The sequence below is a fragment of the Rhyacophila brunnea genome, unplaced genomic scaffold (genome assembly GCF_057557595.1).
Source record: "Rhyacophila brunnea isolate RB1 unplaced genomic scaffold, BYU_Rbru_1.0 scaffold_20, whole genome shotgun sequence".
NCBI lineage: Eukaryota > Metazoa > Arthropoda > Insecta > Trichoptera > Rhyacophilidae > Rhyacophila > Rhyacophila brunnea.
The window spans coordinates 3,086,214-3,106,874 of NW_028232860.1; the positions used below are offsets into that span (position 1 = coordinate 3,086,214).

Below are 20,661 nucleotides of genomic sequence, written 5' to 3' on the forward strand. Positions count from 1 at the left end.
CTTTAATTAAGTAATCATAACAGTATAATAGAATAATAATTACTTGTGTTTATTTAAATATTTGTGTGTGTTATTTGACATTATAATAATAGTTATTAATATTTCTTATTTTAATATATGTTGTTTGTGCAGTTATTATAAATAGTTTCGCTCAGCGATGCAACGGACACCTCCTGATCCTGGACCAAGCACCAGTTCGGCCCGAAAAGTGGTTGGGAATATGGAGAGCGTACCTTCGGAACTTCCCAAAAAGAAGATTCTACGTTCCAGGAAACCTGGGTCTGATGAAGACTCATCCAAAATACATAATGGATTCCCCAGCAGACTCTGATGTCCTAGTCCCATCAACCACTATAAAGCCAGCTCTGCTAAATTCCATCACTCCCCTACCAGGTCAGACAGACAAAAATAAAACAGCAATGACCCATTTGAAGGCCATTCAAGAGGCGCTCAATTCAAAGGCTGCTCCTAAAACAATGCACGCGCAAGTATACCAAGCAACACTAGCCTTGGCACTGGCTATCGGAGATATGAACGCGAACCTTTTAAAAGCAGAACATCTAGCAGCCTCCCGAGGAATAGAATTAGAAAACCTGAGCCTTCAGATGGCATTAATGCAGGACTTGCTCTCAGAAAAAACCAAAACAATCACAGCCTCGTGTGCGGAGATCGAAGTCCTCAAGACTTCAAATATTCACACAAAGCACCAGTTGAAGCCTCAATTAACCATCCCGACCTGGTCAACGGTAGTCAGCCGACGTTCAGTGCCTCCTTTAGCTCCACCACCACCTAGCCAACACCAGGCTCGTCCGGGTGTTTTATTCTTCCCAACGACGGAGGACAACAAAACCTCAATATCGACTAAAACTATTTTAAAATCTACTGTTGCCCCCTTAGCTTTGGGCGTTCAGATCACTGGAATCTGCAACATTAGAAATGGTGGAATTATTGTCCATCCCCGGACAGAAGATGAGGCAAAACGCCTACTCACTGCCCCTGGTATTGCCGAGGCTGGCCTGCGCGCTGAAATCGCCGGACGCAAGAAACCCCGAGTAATTATATTTAACTTGCCGGCGACAACAACCGAAAAAGAGCTCCAGGAAGCTATATTTAAGTCCACAAAAGACAAATCGGGCCTTTCAGAAGCCTTAGCCATAAGGCAGGTCCAAAGGGCACGGAAAAGTGCCATTTTATTGCATTTGTCCCACCCATTGTAAGGCATGCCTTGATTGCTGATGATCGTCTCTTCATGGGATGAGAATCTTACCCAGTCCAAGACTTTCTTGGGGTTATAAAATGTTCTAATTGCCACTTGTACGGACATATGGCAAAACTGTGTTCCGCCAAGGTTCCAACGTGTGCTCACTGTACTGAGGTAGGTCACGATCGCGCAGACTGTCCCGGAAAAGAGGTTGCTCCAAAATGTGTCGCCTGCCACCGCCATAAACGTCAAAATGATCATCCGACTCACAGTACTTCTTGCCCAGCTCGTCTGTATGCGGAGGAACGAGAACGGGCAATGACAGACTATGAATTAAAATGATTTGCTTTACTCAACTAAATGTGGGCAAGGGAAAGGTCAGTACACTGGAGTTTGAGACCTTAATGCTCAAGAAGGGCCTGGATGTAGCGCTTGTGCAAGAGCCATATCACTGGTACTCTAAAATGGGGTTTGGTTCCGGCCGTGTCGTCAGTGCCTCCCCTTCATCCAAAGCCTGTATCTTTGTTGCTGACCCTCAGTTAGGGATACTCCACATCTCTCACCTTTCAAATGAATATATTGCGTGTGCTGAAATCACCGCCCCTAGAGGGAGTGCAGTTATAGCAATCTCAATGTATTTCAACTATACGAGTCCGACGGAAGAAATGGCCATGCTGCTAGATGCAATACTCCGCGATATCAGCGACAGAGACGTCGTCATTGGTGCCGACGCTAACTCGCAATCTCCACTTTGGGCACTTGTTGACCATCCCACGGGTGGCGGCGAATATATCGAAAAACTGATAGCAGAACGCGTTCTTTCGATTATCAACAACGCTAAAAGCCCGCCTACTTTCGTAACGAGGCGAGGGAGTTCTCATATTGACATTACGCTGGTGACTGGCCGAACCCTCAGTCGAATCAGTGACTGGCGGGTGGAAGAAGACTCCTCCATTAGCGATCACAAATTGTTAACATTTACGCTTGATATGTGCTCCACACCGGTTGGTGTATCTGTCGCATCCCCAGGACTTGAACGACGATTTCGATCGAAACATGGGGACTGGGAAAATTTCGAAAGTATCATCACTAGAAAGCTAGATAGAGCTTCCAGGAAACCTCTTCCCAATGCTCATATGGCCGCTTCACGACTGTCTGACATCATTATTAGTGCTACAGAATCCTCTTTGGGTCGTTGCAATCCCAAACCTCCAGGCCTACCAGCCTGGTCGACGGAACACATCTCTGATCTCCGAGCACTCAACAAAAAAGCTAGGCGGCGACTCCAATCTGCGCACCGCTCCAGACTACCACCGCATACCATTGAACTGCTGGCTTCAGCACACAGATGTACCAGACGTAAATACAAGGACGCCATTCTCCAAGCAAAAAAGGATCACTGGCGCGACTTTGTCACTACTGAGGGTGGCTCGGACCCCTGGGGTCCACCGTATCGCGCGATTAAGATTGGACTTCGCCCAACCAAGATCGTTAGTGGCATTGAGCGACCTCTAGGTCGTGGATTCACCACTACGCAGCTTGAAACCGCCACGCTATTACTTGATGGCCTCATACCACAGGATGATCCTTCCACGGATGATACGATTCTTCAGCAAGCCCGTTTTGTAGCAGCGCTCCCATACCAAGTCACCTCTTCGCCATTGCCATCCGAGCATGAAATTGGTGGCATTTTTCAAAGCCTTCTCGCTGGGAAAGCACCTGGCCATGATTGTATTGACAATTTGATGGCCAAGCATGTTTGGGCTGTTGCAGCGCCAGAAATAACGTCTCTTTTTTCCGAATGCTTTTCCAGTGGTATTTTTCCGGATTGCTGGAAAATAGGAATACGTAGGATAATCCCTAAAGCCGGTAGCCGCCCTCCCTCTGACACTCTTGCCTACATTCAGCAAGCTACTGGAGCATCTTATGTGCACACGACTTGAGACTCACCTCGCAGAGACTGCACCACTCTCCCCGAACCAATATGGTTTCAGGCCGGGTAAATCCACTGAGGATGCGATTCGAAAAGTTAACAACTACACTGAAACAGCAACAAGTAAATACGTACTAGGCATTCTTTTAGACATAGCGGGTGCCTTTGACAGTGCTTCCTGACCATTAATATTGTGTAAACTTCGATTAAAACGTGTACCGGGAGACAAATATGCACTAATCCAAAATTATTTCAGTGACAGATCTATATTATATGATACTGGCAATACAATAATATCTAGGAAATCCACAATGGGGTGTCCCCAGGGATCAGTTCTTGGACCCCTTCTATGGAATATCCTTTTTGATGACCTCCTGTCGATCACGCTTCCAAACGACTGTAGTATTATTGCTTATGCGGATGACGCGCTTCTCCTTGTGAGTGCGAACAGCCGCAATGGTCTTGAGCTAGCTGCTAACGAGGCTTTGGAAACCATTATGACCTGGGGTTTTACTATCAAACTCACTTTTGCTCGGCATAAAACAGAATCCATCCTCCTCAAGGGAGCAGCCAAACTCACTTCAAGGTTGCCCACCATCCGTATGAGTAGTACTTTAGTTAAAGTCAAAGATAAGGTTACATATCTAGGCATTTTATTGGATGACAAATTATCATTTATGCACCACGCCAAAACTTCGGTGGCTAAAGCCAAAGCAGCTTACCATCGGGTCTCCTGGCTTACTGGAAGTAATTGGGGTCTTAAGTTCAGATCTCTTAAAATAGCTTATGATGCAATCTTTATGAGTATTGCTGGATATGCCGCCAGCACGTGGTATCATAGATGTAAGTTATTGTCCATCCGGAAAACTCTTCTCAGCGGTCAACGCTCAGCATTACTTGCCCTCACTAAGGCTTATAAGACGACTTCTACCGACGCGTTGCCTGTCCTTGCTGGAGTGCTTCCGTTAGACCTGCACATTCAGGTCCGTGGTGCCACGACCGCCTTGCTTGGGGGTCTGGGGGCGGAGGTTGGCGGTATCTTTATATCGCCGCCTTTAGGTCTTGGATCCATGAGCCGGTGCGCTCGAAAAGTTATTGTACGCGACCTGGCGTATGACACGGCGCTGCGTGTGTGGCAGGGGCGATGGACCACTTCTTCCAATTTGTTCTTTCCTAATATTAAGTGGCGCATGGAGATAACCAGATTGACTCCAGACCATTGGACTTCTCAGTTCTTAACCGGACACGGTGGTTTTGCCTCCAAGCTCTGTCAGCTTGGCCTAATAGAATCTCCAACTTGCCTATGTGGCGAATTGCAGGATGTCGATCACATCCTCTGGGAGTGTCCCTATATGTCGGTTGAAAGGGAAGAGCTTCTCAAGTCGGTCCGACCCTCAGTTGGACCGGTCGGCCATTGCGATTTGGTATCTACGAGGGAAAATTTCTCAGCTTTTAAAAAGTTTGCGGCATTATATGGCAAGCGAGAAGGTCTTTTCTCATCGAGAATCGACCGTAATACATTATATGGAATTAGGGATCACGCACACTCTAGTGCACGCCAACCAAGGTCTTGGGAAGTTGCTCCTGGGACACTTTCGGCACAAATTTGAACGGGTGGAGACGTGGCGGGTGGTGGAGGGAAAAGCAAGGTAAAGCTATTATATGTGTGCTATGTTTTAATAGATTTTTTAGAACTATTTTTTCTTCATAAAAAAAACTGCTCGGCACGTCAGACAGTTGAAAAATAATATTTCTATTAATAATTATAATATTTTTTTTAATTGAAATTGAAATCAAAGAATAAAAATAAATAATATTCCATTTACCTAAATAATTATTTTCCGTTTCTGGGGGGGTCCGGAAAAGGTTTTTGAAAGAAAAAATCTCCGCCGTATGTATATATGGACCGATCAAGGACGGCACCAATTTGAGGAGAAGATATAATGCTGAGCTCTACGGGCTGTACGAAGATTACATCACAGTTCAATCAATTAAGATTGGGAGCTGCGATGGCTAGGCCATGTGCACCGTATGAATGACAATGAACCGGCAAAGAGAGTGATGTCCAGCAATTCAATAGGGCGTAGAAGAAGAGGCAGGCCTAAGACTCGCTGGTTAGATGGAGCTGCCAGTGACTGCCGTATTCTGGGAGTACCGAATTGTAAAGCGGCCACACTGGATAGGGAAAGGTGGAGTGAGCTGTTGGAGGAAACCAGGACCCACACCGGGTTGTCGCGCCCCTGATTATGATGATGATGGGGGGGTCCGGACCCCCGTAAGTAACGATGGTGTGAAATGGGTACATTGTTATGACCGTGACTCAAATGATCGTAAATATTTATTCGTGCTTTGTCCAGGAAGTAAATATGGTAATAATAATTGCCCCGTTGATCTTCTCGCAACCGAAAACGCGTGTAATAATAATTGTATCCTGTTTCCCAGGGGACTAGGGGAGTGTGCTAAGCCCCCCAATCATATGACAGATGATTTTCAAAATAATCTCTCCGTAGGGATTGAAATACACTGCTGGGGCGAATTATTGATAGAAAATTTTGTTAACCTTTATATATAAGTAACTACACTGAACTTTAATAATACTAGAAACGCCCTTCGTAGTTTTGCCAAGTAAAAGATAATAATATCAAAAAATTTATTTTAAAAATAATAGTAATTATATATCGTCTGTTACTACCAAAAGTTGGTAAGTCTCGAAACCATGTTAAGAAGTAGTTGCAATACTTGCAATTTGCAACATTGACATTAATATGCCTTCTAAAATCAGGCATAATGCTAAGTTCTTTGTGCTTAATGTGCATGTTCTATATATCGGATTACCTTGATTATTTTTTCTAGTGTACATATTTATATAATATAAATACATAATCTGTTGTTATCTCTAAATACCTAAATTATCGACTTACCAACTTTTGGCAGTACCTAACCTCACGATAATCAAAAATTGTTTATGGTAAAGGCTAATAGTCAGTACCGTGTCATTTGATTATTATATTCTTTCATTTATTTATTTTTATTTTTCAACGGCCAGAATAAGATACGAGTATTTCGTGTAGGTAACTATTACTTTGTTGTTTAGTGTTTTGTGAAGCTTTGGAAGTGGATATTGTAATTGCGTTGTTTTCATAGAACCCCGAGGGCCCATAGCTTCTTTTCTACATAATATTAGGCAGTTGTTGATAATCTGCCATTCCGTTTGAGAAGTGTTGCCATCAGATGGACAACAGGCATCGTCCCTTAGTTTGAATCTTTTTAGATAGGCTCTCGGTGCTCCGTGGCCAATATAAAATCTATGTGTAAAATATTTTTATATTCCTGACAAGGGTGGTGGCGTTTGGAAAAAAAATATGTAGTTATTTCGAAATCATAGACTTCAATTATTTTATTATCATGATAGACTGCGCTGTGGTTCAGTGGTGCGTTTAGACGCCTGTATGGCGCCACCGGCGTGGCGAGATTCCGCATTCACAAATAAAATGAACGCGACACTCGTGTGTCTCCGTCTGAACGCGTCCATTCAGTTATGTGTAAATGTGGAATTTCGCCACGCAGGTTTCCTGTGTGAAACGGGTCTTAGTGACTGATTACATTAAAATAACATTTAAGATGCTGGTGTTATTTCGAGACCCATTTTTATTTTTTCTGACGTATCAATTGCTTCGTCTGCGTTAAAGAAAATCGTCGATGCCTATGTTAGTGTTTTCAAGTGAACTTGAAGCCGACAGTATATTCTATTCCCCGCAAAGTTAGTGGTCCTATTATAAAAGTTTATCGGCCCCTCACACGAATGAATCTTCTCCTTTTCTACATCTGAGGACTTAGCGAGAATTTATAAGTAGGCTTTTGACATGAGTCTTGACAAGAATGCCAGTTTTTATATCAGGAAATTGGTTAGATCATACTAAGCTTATTAAAGGCATTGAAGCCTAAACATATGATTTCTTAAATGTAAAATAATATAATAAAACTGTCTTGAATGAAATTACCAAAATTATTATTGGACTGAGTAGTGCCGTATGAAGTTCGAAAATGAATGAATAATACAGCGTGTGTAAATACACGATATTGTGTGGTTTTCCATTACTATTTTCATGCTGGGATAAATATTCATTAGATTGATTTATTTTCCAATGACAAAAGTAGAATTTTTAAATTTAGTAATGCTGTGTTTACAACGCTTATCGGCGCGTGATCATCATCATGCCACTGACGCGATTGACCAGCAGCCCGATTTTCTAACTATCGTCTCGTGTGGCACCAGACGACATGACGTAATTGTGACGTCAGCCAATACACGCTCGAGCGGGCGGCATGTATCGGCTGACGTCACAATTACGTCATGTCGTCTGGTGCCACACGAGACGATAGTTAGGAAATCGGGCCCCAGACGTCTTGCGGAGTAATATTTTAAGCCGTAATAGTCCCGGTATATTCAATAATTACGTGTCCGAAAATTTGTAGATACCGTCGTATATTAAAGACCGTCCAACCTCTTTGGGTTGTATAGTACTGAGATAAGTTTCATGTTTAAATAAAACACGGTTCTTGTCGGCTTACAGCATGCCAGCGGCAAAACAATTTTGAAAATAGCCGATATACTGGATTATTTGTTAGGTTAGGTTAGGTTTTTATTCTTGAATTCATGAATTAATGTTCACATTGAATCTAATAAAATTGGAGACCGTTAGTATACGGCAGGGGGGGGGCAAACTTTTTGGATGAAGGGCCAATTTCAAAACTTCAAAATGAGCGGCGGGCCGCAAGTAAAATACCATTTTTAGATATACAATATTTATTATCACGAAAAATAAATACTACAAAAAAAATAATGAGAAGATTGAAACTGTTGTACATTTTTTTTAAATTTAGGTGTTAATTTTTTAATTGATATTCTCAAAACTGCTTGTAAATGGGCATCGGAAAAATTTGATCGTAAAGAATTTTTATTGAGGTTCATGATCGAAAATGTTTGTTCACATATATAGGTTGATCCAAAAATAACGAACATTTTTCGGGCATTAAATTAAGGGGATTGTAAAATTTGGAGATTTCTTCACGACGATGCAATTCTCTTCAATTATAAATCATTGTCACACTGCAGATCAATAATATCAAGTTGTAGCTCTGTCGGTACACCATCAATATCTATTGAAAATGGATCGCGTACTATTGCTAAACAAATTTTAATCTATGTCAATTTTTTTTTTTTAATTTAAAAAAGTTATTCGTAAGTACAATTAACGATGGCGGGCCGCAAAAAAATACCCGGCGGGCCACAGTTTGCCCCCCTCTGGTATACGGTCTTCTCTTTCCGATAAGTAAGCTCAAGGCGAACTGTGCTACGGTGAAATGTAATACGTACAATTTACATGTAACCCAATAATTTATGTTCACCCATCGAAATTCAAGTATAGTATAATAGTATTTTTTTCGATATTTCGACGCAAACTTTTGATAATTTGTTTGCATTGCGGTGTAAAATAACCTCTGAAATTTTAATAAATAAACGAATATAACTATATGTAAAAATGACTTTATATTCACATAATAAATAACATTCATTAGTTTATTCATATTATATTTAGGTATTATGAAACTTGAACATTTTATACATTCTCAACCCCAATTCAGTGGGATGATTTACTAACCTGTTTTATAGTTGCTTCGCTACAGACAATTCAATTATTATTTATATTGCAAAGCATAATATACCTTCATTAATTTCTCAGAATAACTTGTATCTGAGTTGATTAATTGAATGCATACTGACAATCCTTTTCCATCTTACATTCCTGATTCACTTACAAGGAATGCTAATTAGTAATTGCTGTATTATCTGATTGTCGCTTCGTTATACTATAACTAACAGTGCTTCCAGATCGTTTCACACAATGAGAGAAACAGGTTACTGTACAATCATTCTTGTCAGAGAACTAGAGATGGGAAAACTGGTCGATTTTGAAGATTAAGTATACTTACTACCAGTATAAAAAAATACTTAGTATAGAAACTTGTTCCAAAATACTTACTAGTATTTGGAATACTATATAGATCGTTTGGCGTGCGTATGCGACAAAAGTTTCATACTCAACTGAAACTAAAACCAACTCCATATTAGTATTTGAAATACGTATCGGCTCAGGGAATTCAGACTGTGGATCGGCTTCAATAGAATCGCTAAAAATACGCTGAGCTCTGCTTGTCGAAAAGTCCCATTTATTATAAAATTTTAAACACATTTAAAATTTATGAGTTGTTTTTCTGTTAGGTTACAATATTCTTGTTAACAAAAATGAATAACAGTAATTTTTTTTAAATTTTAAACATGTTTTGAGCGGTCATATTAACAAGCCTAAGCCAGTGCGTCATCTCACCACTGTGCTGCGACACAAAATTTATGACCTATTATTCATACATTCGAACGCAATAGACTAAGAAATTAAAATATACCTATATTCAAGTGCTATCTCGTTTGTGCGCATTTAATGTCAATAGTGTTGAAAGTCTACCAACTGGCGAGTGCACAGAACAACGACTCGCGATGATATCATCACAAGTTTTTTGGAATAAGTTTATTGGGCCACACATACTGAGTATGGGTAGTTTCACCCGAAACTTGAGTACACAAACTGGTGACAGTATTTCCAACTCACCTCTACAGAGAACTGTTAATAATATTATAGAACCAGTACTTTCCACTCTCTCTCATCTTGGTCTTACGTTCATGGCTAAAGGTCGTGATCACACTGATCACTTTGTATTACAGGCATTTTTTCAGCGGCCAAGCGTACCTATTACCGCTCACAGAACATCTTTATTGTAAGGTCAGCACGCTGTACTTACTGCAGTTTTTCAAATAAAAAATCGTTCTCCGCTACATCTTTGATTATTAGGCATGCCCTACATGACAGATAATAATTTATTTATTTATTTTATTTATTTAAAAAATATATATTGAGCAAATAACAAATTATTAAGGGGGAGAGGCTTACCAGCAGAGGCACCTAGCGGAAAAATACGAAGCTAGCAATTTAAGACATTTTTTTGATAATTTACAATTTCAACTCTATTAATTAATAAATATGTAGGTATCTGAAAACATTAAAAAGAAAAAAAAATAAACCAAAGATAAACTTACAATTATTGTAAAAAACATTAGAATTTGTTACATATTTATCTCCCCAGTTACGTTATATCACATTATATTTTATGCTCATATTTATTATTAAAATTTTGTTTATTAAGTTTTCTATTTTTGCTCGTGCAGATTTTTGACTAATTCATAGTTTTAATATTTTTTATATTTATTTAAAAAAAAACCATCATTTTAAAAAACAAACATGCATGGATTTACTTCTGACAGTATGTATTATCGTGAAAATTGCAATATCGCATGCATGGATCAAAAAAGTTCATAACCTTCTGAATTTTCACGCGACACTTGGACTGTGCGATATCTGCGCACCTACTACAGTAGATCGATAGTAGCAAACCTGCCGGTAAAAAAATGAACTACACCGCGCAGACTCATTTTTAGGTTAATTGATTTTCACGACCTGTCAAATAGTACCACACAATGACAACATCGCGTCTCGCTTACTCTTGAAAAATGAGATTTTTACGTGTAAACAGTAAAGTTAATGCACACTATTGGTGCAAGTAAATTCATGCACGTGTACAGACGCTATTATGCTACGGCGAAATGCGTGTCCGGAAACTTGTACGTATGCAGTTCACCGTGAAATGTTGTATCTTAAATATATGGCTGTATATTAAAGACCGTCCAACCTCTTTGGTCGTATGGTACCGAAATAAAATTCATATCTAAATAAAAGACGGTTCTTGTCGGTTTTTTTACAGGAAGCCAGCAGCAAACAAAATTTGAAAATAGCTGATATACTGGATAAGTTGTCAGGTTAGGTTTCCATTCTTGAATTCATGAATTATGCCTAAATCAGCTATGAAAATTAAATTAATGTTCATATTGAATCTAATGAAATTGGAGACCGTATAGTGTATGGTGTACGGTCATCTTTTTCCTATAAGAAAGCTCACGGTGAACTGTGCCACGGTGAAATGTTTTACGTACAATATACACGTAACCGGCGAAATGTAATACGCACAATTTATTAATAACTAGGTACTTACTGGGGGTGTAATATACCTTTATATTCGGCACTACTATTCTACATAATATATGTGCAGTGATAGGGCGTAATGAATGTAAATATGCCACGTCTTCGTTTGTGGCATTACAGCCATTTATATTTAATAAATCATACAATATTACAAAATTATACCCCCGCGTTATTAGTACTCAGAAACGCGCCAATTATTTCAAACGTAGAAGGAAGTAATTATGAACACATTTGAGATTGTATTTTAACTATTGTTATCATTGACGTGTTAAATTTTGACTCGTTTTCAATAGAATTAATGATCTCAGATGTCTGATAAATCCAACGTAATTCACAATCTACTTTTTTGTGGAAAAGTAAAAAAGGTACATAATACTTAGTTTCCGTGTCGGGTTAAAAAAATAACTCTAAAATCGTTAGATTAAAGTTCTTAGCACGCACACGGCATTGCTTTTATTATGGTTTTTATCGAAATTTAAATACGTAATAATAGACACGAGATGCTATCAAGACAAGGTGCTACTACTGAAAACGTACAATATACAGTTCAGTCTTTTTTACTGTATGTATAAAATATAAAGTGCTAAAACTAATTAATCCCTATTTCACACGCAGCGAATTTTATCGCGCGATATTTCTCTACTTAAGAACATTCGGGTTCTTTCCTTATGATAATGATAATAAAATGAATTTCCCGATTCGTTTTCTTCTAGGTATGCTACCAATGCAATCCCTGTCCACCCGAAAAGTGATTGTTCTTTTAAAGCATTTCTTTTTACTTCTTCGTGGGTTCATTTACAATCCGTATATACTGGAAAATATTAATTTTCATGTTCCCACCAATATCACTCGTAACTCTACGGTCTTCAAGATACCTCGTCGCAGGACATATGTTATGTTTCATGATGCTGTGTATCGTGCGATTAACTTATTTGATGGCACCATAAAGGTTGATTTATTTTTTATTAACTATATAATGTTTGTGGACATGTTAAATATGTTAAATTTATAATTGTATATATTATCATGTTTCTTTAATATTTACATAATTTAATATTTACATGCTGTCTTTTCTACTTTCTTGTTATATTAGTTGTTATTTGTAATTAAGATATTTTTATAATTTTGTATTTATTATGTATTATGGCGCATCGGCCAATCGCTGTAATGCTGTAATACTCTTTTTCTAAATAAATAAATTATTTTCTGCAAAGCTATTACAGTGGAGTATGGAACTATGCAGTAGCTTCCACATTATTGCGCAAAAAATCTGCTTCAGTGTTCTATGAAATCTGCTATAGGTATATATAAAGGGTTGTCAATTAATAAGAGACATAAATTTTTAATTTGAATATCAATAAGTTGATTGTGTCACGAGCTATATGGCATGTTGCACCATGCTATTGGAACCAAACATCGTCCAGATCAAAATCATCTAATTCATGCCAGACAAAATCAGTAATCATGTTTCTGTAACATTTTCCATTTACAGTTACTGCATTGTCATTATCGTTTTCAAAAAAATACGGTCTAGTTATACCTTCACACCTTAAGCTACACCAAACTGTTGATTTTTGTGAATATCAAGGTGTGCAAGAATAGCATGTGGATTTTCATGACTCCAAATGCGAGAATTGTGCTTATTTACGAAGCCTTTTAACCAAGAATGAGCTTATTTGCTGAAGATGATTTTTTTTATAAAATAATAGATCTGTTTCGAATTGCTCCAAAGCTCAAATCAGCATAATTTCGACGCACCAAATGGTCATTCAGTTCAAGTTCTTGTGTTAGGTACCTAACTGTATTTGATATGCCTTCTAATGTAAATCTCTATATTCCATGTAGTGTCATAAGAAAGTCCAAGCTCTTAAGAACGACGTGTAATTGATTATTCTGGATTTTATCTTCACTTCGATTCGCAACATCGATATTTTCAGCAGAATGTTTAAGTTTTTGACGGATTGGATTTTTAACATCACAAATATTAACATTTAATTTATATTTTCCAATTAAATTACAAAAAGGTATTATTATTGGATTTTTTTTTAAATTTGTATACGTTGTACAATTATTATGACGTGCCTTTCGATGATGATTTTCCAAACAATACTGAACACAAATGTCAATTTTGATAGGAATCAAAAGAAAAATGTGTTATTTATAACCCTTTAAATATTTATAGTAGCTACTAATTTGATAACCCTTTATAATGGTTTAATTTAGAATATTGATGTTCTAACATTGACACCTCGTATCTGCATTCAATTTTTTTGAAAGGGGGTAGTTAAAATGTTATACAAAAACTATCAAATGATATTAAATAAAAACAAAAATACCGTTATATTAAAAATTAACTAAATTATGTTTGCACTAAGCGTATTTTTGTTTTTATTACATATCATTTAATAGTTTTTGTATACAATTTTAACTACCCCTTATCAAAAACATTGAATGTCAGATACGAGGTGTCAATGTTAGAACATCAATATGCCGATTGGTACATAATAACAATACAATATTGGCAGCGCAACAGCATTTATTGGCTCTCATGTACGGCGTATGCAATTTGTAAATTTAAATTTCTCTACCAGTTTTCATATTTGCATAATAATTATGCAAATATGATTATATTCTGTACTATACAGTACTCACATATTTTGAACGTGACGACTTATTGGCTCATTTGATGATTTGATGATCATCCGCAGGGAATTGAATGCAGGTGTTCATTTTTTGTTTACACGTTTCATCGAGAGTGAAATACTCGATTCATTCCAAAATGACGTCAAGTGAAATTGACGTGCAGGTTGGAATTCAAACAATGTGTGATTATTTGTTATATGAATGCAGAAATTTCCTCAAGAGAAAGGGGAATAGGAAAAAGAGTCCTTGGTGGATAAAACCATGGGTAATGCGACGTAATATCATGAGAGATATTGACAGTTCTCCGGGTCGCGGGTCTAGGACGATTTGGCACCGGGACAACTGGACGCCACGGAATTCGAAAATAAATAAACGTTAGGTACTTATAGGTACTTTGAAAAAAAATATTTAATATTATTATTTATGTTTAAATGATTATATTATGATTTAATAGTTGGTGAGAATGTAAATATGCAGACGTAAATAATGATTTAATCGTGCATATGTTTAAGTTCCAACGAAAAAAGAGTTTTTTATTTTATATAAAGCCTTAGGCATGGTAATTCTCAATCCGGAATAAAGAATAATGTATTCTGAGTAAAATAAATTAAAACTACTAAGTGGTAGATAGAAACTGAATATCTCGTCTACGTTCTGACAGTGCGGCGTCCTATTGTCCGGAGTCCAGTCGTCCCATTCCCCCGGGACGCGGCTTATGTCTCAAGAAACAAAAGACACCCAAAAGAAAAAGATAGAAAGGATTGATAGACCGAATATATTATGCTTAGACAGTGGAGGGATTTTCTGGAGGCGGTGTAGGTCCTGATAGTAGCATGTCTTTAAGAAATACTTAGCTGAATAATTACGTTTGTTCTAAATCACCAAATATGAGTCCACTAAATGATTATAAGTGGTACTTGCAAATTTCTAAGCGTTGCATCTTTTATTTACTTCCAGGCTAGTTTCCAACAACGCCAGCTCGTGGAGAAGGAACAGAAGCTAGTGAGGATGTATGAAGCAGCGCAGGCGCGAGCCCTCGGGAAGGTCAAAGCGGGAGCAGAGACAGCACCCGGAAACGCATCCTCGCAACAGGCTGGGAAGGTAGACTAACAACTAAAATAATATTCTAATCTAATACCAATCATTATATTGTATTAATAATTGAGGTTCTGACAAGTGAATAGAAAAAAAAACACGTGTACTAATGACGTGTACGTGGGTTTTTGTTACTCCAAATGCGACAATAATAATTGTGCTTATTTAGGAAGTCATAAAAATGAGCTTCATCGCTGAAGATGATCATGGAATAATGTGTCTGTTCCAAGTTGCTCTATAGCCCCATCAGCAAGATGTTAAAGCACCAAATAATAATTCGGTTTAAGTTCTTGTATTACCTACATGGCCCCCACATCCTGAAGCGAGCCCGCAGGCCAGAATCTATGGAGGGCCCCCCTACCTATCGCCAAGGTTAAGGGCAGTGTGATTTTCTATAGCAGTATTCCCCAAGTAGTTTCCACGGAACCCCAGGATTAAGGATATTTCGTGTATTTTTAGCGATTTTTAAATAAACCAGTTGATTTATTGAGTTGTTGGCACTCAGCATAATATTATGCAGCACTGATCGCGACCTCCTTTTGTGGTACCCAAGTAACGTGGAACCCTTCGCCATAATGGATAAAAATGTTGTACGCCTAAGTCTGGAAACACACTTAATTATAAAATAAAATTCTACGCGTGAATTATCATTTAATTATATCAATCATCATATCACATCAAATTACATCGCACAGTCACAGATTTTTAAATGTTAATAACCATTAAAAAAAAACCCCACAGGCGACTTTTTTACTATTAGAGCATATTATTATTTTGTGGGGTGTTTTTCCCATTTAATTGGTCGACTTGCCACGCCGGGCCCCCAGGCAAGAGCCTTGTCAGCCCCCCCTTGTGCGGGCCATGATTACCTATTTATATTTTGTGTAACTAATTTTTGCTCGCCATGCTCGTCGAAGGTCAAAATTGAGTTTTTATTGTATTTTCAAACCATGATCTTGGACACTGTTGTAGATAATCGATTTATATAATTTTGAAGCCTTATTATCCTTTATAGTTATTTTAAACATTTGATGACTGCATAAAGTATTTTTGTTACATAAAATAGTATTCTTTTAAACCTCTCGCATGTTTTAGAATATAGTCATATTTCGGTACATAACTGTGCAGTGATGTTAAGATTTTTTACATTTATTAATTTTTAAACGCATTTATAAAACCATTAGTATAATTTATTACGAGATAATTTTTGTAAAATATTCATGATAAAAAATTATATTGATAATCTCTGTGATCCCAAATTTGACAAGAATTAGGCATTTTATTATTCAAAAAATCGGCAAGATTAACACATTTGAAGATAATTCTAAAGATACTTATTATAAGTTATGTCTTTGATCATTCAAGTGTGATAAACATCTTATGAATAATGATTGCTTTATAATAATTATTGACCTAAGAATAAGTAGTGTTTTTTTGAAATACGCCATTTCTTTTGGCATTCCCCAGTTGTTAAGCTACAACATACTGCCGTAGCCATAAATTGACAAACTATAATTAAAGTAGGGAGTAAAATTATGTTAACGCGCGTGTTTCCATGTAGTGTCATAAGAAAGTTTAAAATATCGAGAACGACGTGATTGACGACGAATACAACAAGAACGACAAATTGATTGTTCTGGATTTTCATTCACAATTTGGTTCACAACATAGATATTTTCAGCGGTACGTTTATAGTGTTGACGGGAATGATTGCTAACATCATAATCATTACCATTTGACTCGATATTTCCAATTAAATTACAAATAGTAAGCTCTGTAGGTATTATTAATTATTGTTGTGATAATTTTTAACAATTTGTATACGCTGTACAACTGTGTAACTTTCCATGATGATTTTCCAAATAATACTGAATACAAATGTCAATTTTCATGGAAATCAGAAAAAAATGGCTGCTATGACGTTTTAAAAATCTATATTACTAATGTACCTAATAACCCTTTAGAGTTTTAGACCTGTAGACCGTTAAAAAACCTGTCTTCATCAATGTCTAACCAGTTTCAAACGATTTTAATTTTCATATGTAAAGGAAAATGAAAACATAAACCGTGCGTAGGTAATAATGTGAATATTATTATTTAAATTCTGACACCCCACGTCATTTTTTTGTTTTGTTATTTTTTTTTTTGTGACAGCCACATACAATTTTGATCAGCACGCTGCAAACTTCATAATTGAAATGAATAAAACAGAAAACAGGCCATAAATTTCACGCGCCAGCCTTTGCGAATAACGTATTTATTGCGCAATAAATAATATAACTTTTATAACGTATAACTTCTTATTATTAAAATATTGTTAAAATACATTGTGAAAACGAGTCTGAAAAACTTTTAGAATAAATTTTAATTTTCATCATCGTCTTTAGCTTCAAAATTCAAAGCGGGGACCTGACTTTCTGACTTTCAACAGGTATCCTTTACAAATTATTGCACCTGACACCACATATTGATATGCCCATCGAGTTAAGCAGGATAACGATTCCAGCGCATCTATTCTATACCAGTGGCGAAGGGTGACTTTTGGAAAGAGGTAGGCTGTGGAGATATGAGAAAAAAATATATACTTGTCAGATATACTTACGGGAAATAAGGAAATAATCCGATATTAGGTACTACTGATGAATATGTACACAACACAATGACACACATCACAAGATGAAATATTTTTTTTATTTTTAAAATCAATTTTTAATTATATCTCATTGAATCCAATAGAAATATTTTTTTTTAATCATTTTATGTATTTATTATTTGCTTCAGACATCGACAATAAACATATTCCTAAAGAGTGTAGAGCCTACAGTAAGCGTATTCTGTAGCGCTTATATACCTATTCGGTTCAAATTTACATATATGCTTATGTGACGTCATAGCGATACAAAATGTAGTTTGGATTCTGTCGATCGGAATCCGAAGCTAATTCAGTTGAAAATAGATGGCGCTTGTGGCCACTTATTTTTTATTCAAAACTCAACTAAACTAAACGGTATTCAAAATTCTGACGTTAGATGACTCTCAATTGTTTTATATGTTGTACACATTTTTTATTTACATATTTTAATATAAATCAAATACTTGAAGATATATATTTCTTAGAAGGTAGGCTTTAAATAATCGCCTAGTATGGAGCCTTCGCCACTATTCTATACACAATACTGCTTTCGGCCGCTATCTAGGGTAGGAAAGTATCGAAGTATTAGCGCTTATTGTAACTATTACAATAAATTAGTTGTAATTACGTTTTAACAGCACCTCTCTTGGCTGTGATAAATTTTAGACCGAGATAGACAATTTTGACAGTTCAGATGGCTAACCAATTGTAATTGTTACTATAAGTGTTAATATTTCGCAGTGGCGAAGGGTGGAGGTAGGCTGTTAAGATTCGCTATAAATAGTGCACTCTAAACTTTGTTAGTCATATGTATTTATTTTTATTGAACTAAGACTACAATTTACAGATGGTGTTAGTTTTTAAAAATCAATTAAACCCTGCCTAAACGAAACAATAATAGTTTTGGTCTAATTTGGGCGATACGACAAAATTGTGCACACTTTTTCATTCATAGTTATTTGTTTTCGTTGGATTAAAAATACATATTACACATATTGTTGGTTCATTTTTTTTATTTCATTAAGCCCTGCCTAAAACAAACTATAATAAATAAAAAATATTATTCTATCTATAAAATATTAAAAGTTATGTATGATTTAATTGCATAATTTTAGATATTTTATAGATAGACGTGTATTTTTTGACTATTATCTATTATGGCTTGGTTTCTGAGGGTTTAAATGAATTTTAAAAACTAACCAACACTTTCTGTAAATTGTAGTCTTAGTAACAAATATGTATGTCTGAAAAATTTTTATGTACCTACACTATTTATGGCGGATCTTAACAGCCTACCTCCACCCTTCGCCACTGATATTTCGATACTTTTCTACGCGTGGTCATCGTGGGCGTATAGCCTTACAGGCCTAAGTACCGAAAACCAAATAGTTATAGATAGGTACTCAATGAGAGAAATCTTTTTCTTTACATTCACTTTATATCGTATAAAATACGTCTCTGAGGTAATAAGCTCCAGTATCTAACAAGTTTACCGTTCAAGTGATAATAATTGATCGTTACAAGAGCGGCCGTGAAAATTTCCGCGCTTTTCCACAGTGCGGTAGGCCGAGGGAAAAACCCGGGCTGAAAATCTGATAAAATGTGACGCGTCTTTTTTTATTCTCTGGCAGTTGTTTTTCTCCTTCATAAACTTACTCCTAGCACTCGGAAAATCGCTCGTTTCAGCGCTCCCACACTCTGGTTTAATGGCAGGCGTAAAGAAACTTTGGCATACGTATAGATTTCAATTACGGATGTAAATTTCATTCCCTTTCGTAGAAGCGTAAAATTATACTAAATAAAGGAATATGAGACCAGCAATAGTCACAATAGGTAGGTATCAGGGCAGTATAATATACTTACAAGAAAGTATTCGATTTTGAGGTACAAATAGAATTAAATATATTTCAAAGTGAAATATTTTTTAATATCACGGCTTAAGCGTCGGCCTATAGCATTGTGGGTCCCAGGTTCGAATCCTGGGTCTGGCAAGTCCACATATTGTTTTTCAATTTGTGTATGAGTCAGAGTATGGACCTAATCATGGCCCCCACATCTTGAAGCGGGCCCCCCTACCTATCGCTATGGTTAAAGGCAATCTGACGCTCTACCTACAGTGTTGTTTTTCAAATGGTGTTCGAGGTCAAATAAAAGTCAGTGTGTTTTTAGCGATTTTTTAACACATCGAATTATGGAGTTTTCAAATATGACTCAACACGTCACAACAACCATATATTTTAAAATGGTAATAACTCCGAAGTAAGCGACTTTTTTCCTATTTAAGATGTGTGTCTATCTCATTTATCTGGTCGACCCGTTATGCCGGGCCCCTAGGCTAGAGACCTGTCAGCCCCCTCCCCCCCTTGTGGGGGCCATGGACCTGTTGGGGTTACAAGGATCTTCAGACAGAGTGTACCTTTTTAGTTAGCATCTTAAGTTTGTTTTAATACCCTAAAGCTATGTTACGTTCTAAAACTAATATTAAGTGTGTCTTTCAAATCAATCTCAAACCAATTGTCAATGATATATTCTGCGGTCAGTGAACCCGGTTGAGCAAACCGCCTTACAAAACATGTAAATAATATTTCTTGCTAAATTTACCATTCATAAGAATTTATGGAATGCCGACGCATAAATTTCAAGCCGATTGTTGTTGCGAGGAAATTAACTAGAACAACGTAATAGGTTTAGCAAGTGGCTGACATCCATGTCTCGTAAAAACAAAATCTGTTAATACAAACCTCCACTCTATGGAGCCCCATATGATCTTATTAGGATTGGACATGGTCTTTAAAAAATATATATAGGTACTATGTAAACCATTCTTCATTCTTCTCATGAAAGGAAAATATTTCTTTGATTTATTTTTCTATAATTTTCTTATAATACCTTCAAATGCAATATGGTAATCGTTTCGTTTGTAAGAGAGTGATAATTGTTGCATATTAAAATAAATGGTAATAATGTGAACAAAATAGGTATGCACTCTAAAATATTCATTTAC

The 20,661-nt window shown here is 36.8% G+C and overlaps 1 protein-coding gene across 4 annotated transcripts in view; it reads left to right on the plus strand.

The window, feature by feature from the left end:
* Positions 1–20,661, plus strand: part of LOC147071078 (uncharacterized) — a 330,820-nt gene that overhangs the window by 268,263 nt on the left and 41,896 nt on the right. For all 4 annotated transcript variants that reach the window (XM_085948665.1, XM_085948663.1, XM_085948666.1 and 1 more), the window contains one exon: positions 14,888–15,031. In XM_085948665.1, the coding sequence (XP_085804791.1) occupies positions 14,888–15,031 (144 nt within the window). The remainder of the gene's footprint in view (positions 1–14,887; positions 15,032–20,661) is intronic.